The sequence below is a fragment of the Gavialis gangeticus genome, unplaced genomic scaffold (assembly GCF_001723915.1).
Source record: "Gavialis gangeticus isolate Ggan-Ray unplaced genomic scaffold, GavGan_comp1, whole genome shotgun sequence".
NCBI lineage: Eukaryota > Metazoa > Chordata > Crocodylia > Gavialidae > Gavialis > Gavialis gangeticus.
Genome location: NW_017728992.1, coordinates 56,933,773 through 56,941,217, shown reverse-complemented (window position 1 = coordinate 56,941,217; position 7,445 = coordinate 56,933,773). Strand labels below are relative to the sequence as shown.

At 44.9% G+C, this 7,445-nt stretch overlaps 1 protein-coding gene across 1 annotated transcript in view; it reads left to right on the top strand.

The window, feature by feature from the left end:
• The window catches only part of CAP2 (CAP, adenylate cyclase-associated protein, 2 (yeast)), a 119,941-nt gene that overhangs the window by 21,887 nt on the left and 90,609 nt on the right, over positions 1-7,445 (top strand). The window contains exon 2 of the mRNA XM_019522898.1: positions 2,976-3,108. Within this exon, the coding sequence (XP_019378443.1) occupies positions 2,985-3,108 (124 nt within the window). The 5' untranslated portion in view covers positions 2,976-2,984. The remainder of the gene's footprint in view (positions 1-2,975; positions 3,109-7,445) is intronic.

Sequence of the window (7,445 nt, the reverse complement as noted above, 5' to 3'; positions counted from 1 at the left end):
TCTCTCACCAAAGAGCGGACTGTGGTCATGGAAGCCAAAACCTTCCTGATGACATGAGCGCTGCAGTCTTTGGTTCACTACCTGGATCCTCCACTCCCTCCTCAGGCCATAGCCTGAGCCTGGGAGGATTGAAGAAAACACCACCTGTGCCCCCAGACCATTTAGCCCTCCTCCCAAATCCCTGTAGCATCTCATGACCCAGCTGGGAGCACTCTGAGCCATGTCATTAGTGCCCACATGGATGAGGAGCATGGGATAGTGGTCTGTGGGCTGGAGGAGTTTAGGGATCTTCTCCACAATGTCTCAGATGCGGGCTCCTGGGAAGCAACAGACTTCCTGGGCTAAGGGGTCAGGGTGGCAGATTGCCCCCTCAGTCCCCATCAGGATGGAGTCTCCCCTGACAAACACTTCGTGTTTTGTCTTGGGGAGAGCGGGGGCGGTAGCCACAGTAGTGTCCATGTTGTCTGTGGGAGCTGGCAGCTTGGCAGGCTCTGCTGAGGCTGCAAGAGGTTTGTACCTGTTGCAAAGCTCCAGCGGTGGGGTGGCCTTGGTGCGGCAGGCCTTGGGGCTCTTGACCACCTTGGTCTAACCCCTGGGCTGGACAGCATGGGAGGTCCCTGAGTCCTCCCTTGTCCTGGAGGGAGACTGTGGTCTACCCTCCATCTCCTGGGGGAGAAGGGCCTGGCAGTAGGAGTGGATCTCCTGCTCACAGTCCCTGATGGCACGCAGTCTCTGGACTGTGGCCTGGAGCTCCTCCAGCTGGCGCACCGCAGACCCCACAGGCCCCAGAGCCTGAAAAAGTGACAGGCAGCCCCTGCAGCCGAGAGCCAGGGGCTTTGTCTACATGGAGCCAGGAACCATGGGCCCCACCTGGGTGGAGGCCTCTGAGGCGCTGATTGCGGGGGCCGCAGACCCTGAGGGGACCCTCGCGGTATGGCATGTGCCCATCCGCGTCATGCCACTGATGGGCGGGCTGCGGCTGGGAATCCCTACCCTGAGGGGTTCACAGGCAAGGCCTTGGGCCCTCCTGCGCTAACTCACATGCCGGGCAGACAAGTGCGCCTGTTTGTGCAGTCTGTTCGCAAGGCTCTGGTCACATGGCTCCCTGGGGGGATGGGCGAAGTAGGGGCCGGGGCAGGGCGAGACCCCCCTCGGCTCCGACTTAGCCTCTTCCCTGTGGCTAGGCTGGGGCTAGTCCCTACCACCAGGGGCCCCACTTCCCTCCGACTGCTGCTGGGGGTCGGTGGGGGCACTCTGTGGCAGTTGGGGGGTCGCTGAGGGGCTTTGGGAGAGTGGGGCGCAGCGGGCTTGCACCCGCGCATCTCATGCTGCTCCTGGAGCCTGTCTGGGTTTTTTTTTTCCCCAAACTGAGTCAGCCCAAACTCAGTTTAGGAGCTTTTATAGCTGAAGTTGGTAGTGGTTTTTTTTACTCTTTCAGATTTGATACAACATGGAGTGAAGAGAATCTGCAATTTCTTTGTATTTTATTTAAGAAAAGGTTATTAATAAAAAATTTCAAAAAATCCTGCACATTTCAGAAGCTCTCCTGATACTATTTTACCCCATAATCAAAAGATGTGTTTATATTAAACAATAAACACATATTTTGAACTACTAATGGATATTCAAATCACTTTTGCAAAGAAGAACAATGGAGATTTCTAATATGAGCAAACTTGAATGTCCAGTCTGCACTTAGCACAAGATGCACTTTGGTTATAGTTCAAACTTACTCCTTCCCTGGTGTATGCCTTTATTTTTAATATAAATAAAGACAAAACACACTTTAGTTAACCCTTTCTCTTGAGAATGGCTGGCTCTAATGTTTCTCCTTGTGGAATCTTCCATCTCTTCATATAGTTCACATGTAGAACCCCCTTAGACTATTAAGTAGGGAAGACTAAGCTGAACAGACTCACCTTTTCTGAGTCAGCAAAACTGTTCTGCACCTTGGCGCAGGATTCTAACAGCTAATACGCTGTTATTTAATTTAAGTTTAAAGGAAAATAAAACATTGTGATAATAATGATAGTAGCTTCTTTTCATATTGCTTTACCTTCTAATAATAGCATTTTAGGCACTCCCTGTGGTAAATGGGACTTCTGAGAACCACAGTTCTGTTTGTGTTGGTTGCTAATGCAGTTTGTTGGAATCTAGTGTTACTATTGGCATCTGTAAGGATTATCACTTTTAGCAGTGACATTTTATTAGGTAGTAACATGTGCATACCTTGTACGTCACTTAGCAGAGTGAAAAGTTCACAACATTAAATGAAAAATGTGTGCATGGAAGCTGTTAATTAAATAATGTTTGTGGAAAAGTGGATACCAGGCTTTTATATTCAGTGATGCATTTTGTTAACAATATATACTTTATTAAAGAAAAGAAAAACACATAAACTGATGAAAAGTCAGACTTTGAAGAAGTAAAGGAGAGACCTTCTTGGCTGCTTAATTATTAATGCAGAGTCTTCAGTAAGATGACTGGAACAGAATCATACTGCAAAGTATAAAAGCATCAGGAGGATCTAAGAAAGTGCCATTTCAAAATCCAGAGAGAGAGAGGGTTCACATTCAAAGCTTAGCTTTCAGTCCAGTCTCAGCTGGATCTGTATTTAGTATCTGTAAATAGTAGGCACAATTTTATGCCAACATTTATCTGTATTTAAATTGGGCATCTCATGCTCTAATTTGTAGGTGCCATCAGGCTGTCCAGGTAACCAGAATTGCACTGGCATACATTTTTTCTTTCCATTTGCAGGATTAAAAATAGAAGCCATTTCTGAATATTTGACCCTTAAAATGTAGTCTTCAGTTTTTGGGGATATGAGAGGGTACTGTTTAAAATGTTGTCAGAAGTTGTCAAATTCTAAAATTTGGTGAAAGTTAAAACCATAAAGAATGGCAGAACGATGATAGTGGTAAAAGCCTGTGCCCTCACTGAAATAACTTACAAAGTTTCCATCTCTGATTTAGTGTTTCAGAATGGCAGAGACTCATGTGTTGATGGAGAGGCTGGAAAAAGCTGTTATTCGGCTGGAATCGCTGTTTTCAGATTCACACAGGTCTGCAGAAGTGGAGTGTGAAGCTGTCAATGGAGTCAATGGAGGTATGTCTTGTTCTTTTATACATTTTTTGGGAGTGCTGGATACAGAGCTTGTTAGAGCAGCATGTGTTATGTTCAGTGAGAGAGAACAAGTCCTTATGGAGCTGTGAGTTAACAAAGAGCAGTTTCTTTGAAGACTTCTGGAAAATTTACCGGGATAATCATAATCATAAATTAGTATCCTAGACCAGGGGTGTCACAATTCCTTGGTCCCCCAAGCCAGACCTAAACTGCAGGGCTGCTTGCAGGCTGGATCTGGACCCATTCAGGTGGTGGGGTGAGTAGTGGTGATATTAACCACTGTGACTGAAGGCTGGTTACAAAGGAGATGGAGCCAGATGGTTCTTAGTGGTGGCAGATGACAGAACAAGGAGCAGTGGTCTCAAGTTGCAGCAAGGGAAATATTAGAAATACAGGTTAGATATTAGGAAAAACTTTCTCACGAGGAGGGTAGTAAAGCAAGGGAACAGGCTATCTAGTGAGGTTGTGGAATATCCATCCTTAGAGGTTTTTAAGTCACAGTTAGACAAAACCTTGGCTGGGATGATATAGTTGGGGACAGTCCTGCTTTGAGTGGGGGTTGGGTTAGATTATCTCCTGAGGCCCCTTTCAACCCTAATTTTCAAAATTCTACCACTTCCCAACCTGAAACAATTAGTGCACCTGTCACTTGCCCCTCCACTGCCAACAGGCATCCTCAGCAAGGCTCCATAGACAGGAATTTGGTTGTAGGGCCACCTCTTCTCACCCCACCTGCAAGTTCCTGGTCCCTTCAGGAGTCCTGTGGGCCACCTGATATGATTCTGCATGTTGGATCTGGCCTGTGAACCTTATCTTTGAAATCCCTGCCCTAAATATAATCCTTATTTCAAAGCTTTCCTGCTCTTTCCATATTACTGTTGATATTATTGTAGAGGGTTCATGCATTGCAGATGCCTGATAGCTCTAACTAGCAGAGGTAATGAGCATTCCTGAAAAGCCAGAATACAAATTTTGCTGAATAAATTGGCAATTCAGAAATGTAGAGCCCCCCCAGCTTCCTTGATTTCACTGCATAGTCATTGCATTTAATTGCCTGATCAATTAAATCTTATCTGCGCTCGTTCATAATCATTTTGTTGCGAAGTGCTGCCATTTCAGTTTTGGTTTTAATGCAGATTGTCTTTTGTGCTCCACCCACAGAAGTGCATCTACAAAGCGCAACTCGTAAGAACAGAGACATAAAGCTAGTATCAGAACCTACTTACATGTTTTCCCCACACCACAGGGCCAAACCATACTTAGTCATACTCTGCATGTCTGAATTTAGAATTTTACTTGTTTCTGAATGTATACGTTAAACTAAATTGCCTGAGTACATGGTCAGGCAAGAACATTTAACCCCCACACAAACTGAAATAAAAATTACTACTAAATATTATATATTTACAAAACATAGGCCCTAATCCTGGAATGGAAAGGATAGTACAATTTCCAGCGATATTTCTCATTTTGGCCCATTGCTTTGTATATGGTAGCTTGAGCACAGCTATGTATCCCTATGCTATTATGTTTCTGGGTAGGTTTTCTTTCCAATTTTAAGCAGTTTTAATGGCTTACCAATTACATCATTGTTACAAGAAGGATGTGTCTTTCCCTGTCCTGCCTCACTTAGAACAGGAGCTCATTACCAGGTTGCTGTTATTAAAATTACTACCAGATTTATTTGATTGTAAGATGAGGTTTTTTTCCTCCTTTTAACGTGGGAAAGAAAACCCTTTTATCCATCTCCCCTCCTCATGCAGCTTCTGCTCTCTTGCCTCCCTCTCCCTCCCTCACTTTACTCCTTGCTGGCAGGCTGCATCCACACTGCAGCCGTGGACACCAAGCACAGTCCCAGCCCAGCAGCAGTGCACAGCCTGCACAGCTACTCCAGGAGCTGACCTGTGGCAATGCTCAGTGCCCCTCACCAGAATGGGGACGGAGGCTGCTGGCCAAATGTAAGGCAGGGTGTGGGAAGCAGAGACTGAGGAGGGGGAGCTGGAAGGGGGGGAGATGGAATAGAGGCAGAGGGGGAAGGGGAATGGGGGCCCAAGGCTGTGAGGGGGCAGGCAGGAGGCAGAGGTGGCAGGGGGGAGGACACAAGCAGGGGGCAAGCTGTTTGATCTCCCAACACCACCTACCCCCCTACTGCCTGCCTCCCTGCAATGGTGGGAAGGATGAATTAAAAATGACCCTCCAATAATTAGATTATATACATGGAGAATTATAACAAATTTATAACTTTTCCATGCATAGAACCTAACGATTGGTGGGTCATCTTAAATTCAAGGTCATCTTAGAATCAAGTAAATTTGGTATTTAGTTATATTTCCTGCTCTTGAAATTCCCTGAGGGTTTAGGCAGAAATAGAAATATGTTGCTCTCTTCCATATTACTGATTCAAAGAATTTATAAATTACTTACTTTAGAACGTGTAAGGGGCTCATTCCAGGCTCACTTGTATCTTTCTGATTTATACTGTTAGCATGCAGGGCAAAACAGTGGGGAGAGAATAGTACCTGTTTTATTTCTGAAGATTATAGTGGCAGGATTGCAGACAAATCAAAGAGTTGTTAAATTACAGCAAGGGCCCAAGAAACATTAGGTCAGGGGTTCTCAAACTTTTGCTCTCAAAGGGACAATCCTGGGTGGCAAGCCACATGAAAAGGGGTTGTTGGCCACACTTGGCCTGCAGGTCACACTTTGGGACCCCCTGCTCTAGTTTATATTCTCATAAGTCAGCAGAACTGATTCTTAAAAATAGGCCTAGCTATGTACTGTTTTTGTGTGTTGTTAGTGCAGCTGGTGGATTCTGTTTGAGGCTGTGCTGCAGAGGAAAGGCTAAAACAAGTGTCTTTGAGGCTGGCACAGATTTGACGAACACTGAACTGGCTTTGGAAAACATTTCCTTCCCCACCATTGAAAACTTTGTATCGTAGGACATACAAAGGCCTTGCGCATTAACATTTTAAATGGATGAAAGTGCCAAAATTCCTTAGAATATAAGGTGAAAAAAGAAAGTAACATAAGGAGAACAAGACAAATTTGACATCCCCTCAAGCAGCCTAACCACAATATGTTTTGTACAGGCAGTTCTGAATTCTGATGGCTTAAGCCTGTAGTTTTTGTCAAAGGGCCAAAATGCTGCTACTGCTAAACGAGCCTTCATGGTTATGGATCTGGGATCTCCAGTCACCCAGGTTCACAAAGGCCATGGGTGGTTTAAATTAACACATGCTGGATCAGGGCCATCGAGAGGTATGAGGACATGTCAAGGAGGACTGGAAATCCTCCCGGAAAAGATTATCTCTCTGCCTTAGTTGATATGTAAAGCCATGCATAAAACCAATTGGATATAAAAAAGTAGCTCTTATATCTGGATTTTCCAATTGTCCAGGTGATTCAAGTCAGCCTTAGGGGACAGTGTAGTATACTCTTTAGTGTAAATGGCATTCCTACTTCTGTGGTGTACTTAGGTATATATACTAATCAAGATGAATAATTTAGTGGCACTGTCCTTTTTTGCCAAATGACTGAATGAAATTTTATCATTATTAGAATTTACAGTTTGGCCAACAAAGATGAGAAAACAAGAAAACACTGAGCTTCAAAGTTTAAACTGATCAGAAAGTAACTAACCATTCCCATCCTATCATAGAATTGCACTATTGCTAAAGTAAAGCCCCATGGCTTGCTGTTTATTAACATCTACCAACCAAAGCTCCAGGAATGGGTAGGATGACTAGACATAGCAGCTGTTCATTACAGATTATAGTTTCATAGTAGGTAGGTTTGGAAGGGACCTGAGAAGATCATCAAGTCCGACCCCCTGCAATGGCAGGAAAGGATGCTGGGGTCAAACAACCCTGGCAAGGTGATTGTCTAGCCTCCTTCTGAAGACTCCCAGGGTAGGAGCGAGCACCACTTCCCTTGGAAGTTGGTTCCAGCTCCTAGCCACCCTGATTGTGAAGTAGCGCCTCCTGAGTAGTGTGAATCTACTCTCAGTCAACTTATGGCCGTTATTCCTCATTACTCCTGGTAGTGCTCGGGGGAACAGGGACTCTCTCATTGCTTGCTGGTCCGGATTCATTCAGTGTGTTTTGGGCTGTAGGAAGTTGGCTTCTGGTGATAAGGTTAGCAAGGTCCAATGCTTGTTTGCATTTACAAACCACTTTTCACAGATGGGCCTATAAACTTCACTTCATCAACCTCCTAGGTTCAGAAACTCATGAACTCAATATAGACATTGAATTCATAACACACTACAACCTGACGGACATCTGACTCCTCAGGTACTTCTCCACTTTTACCTGCCGCAT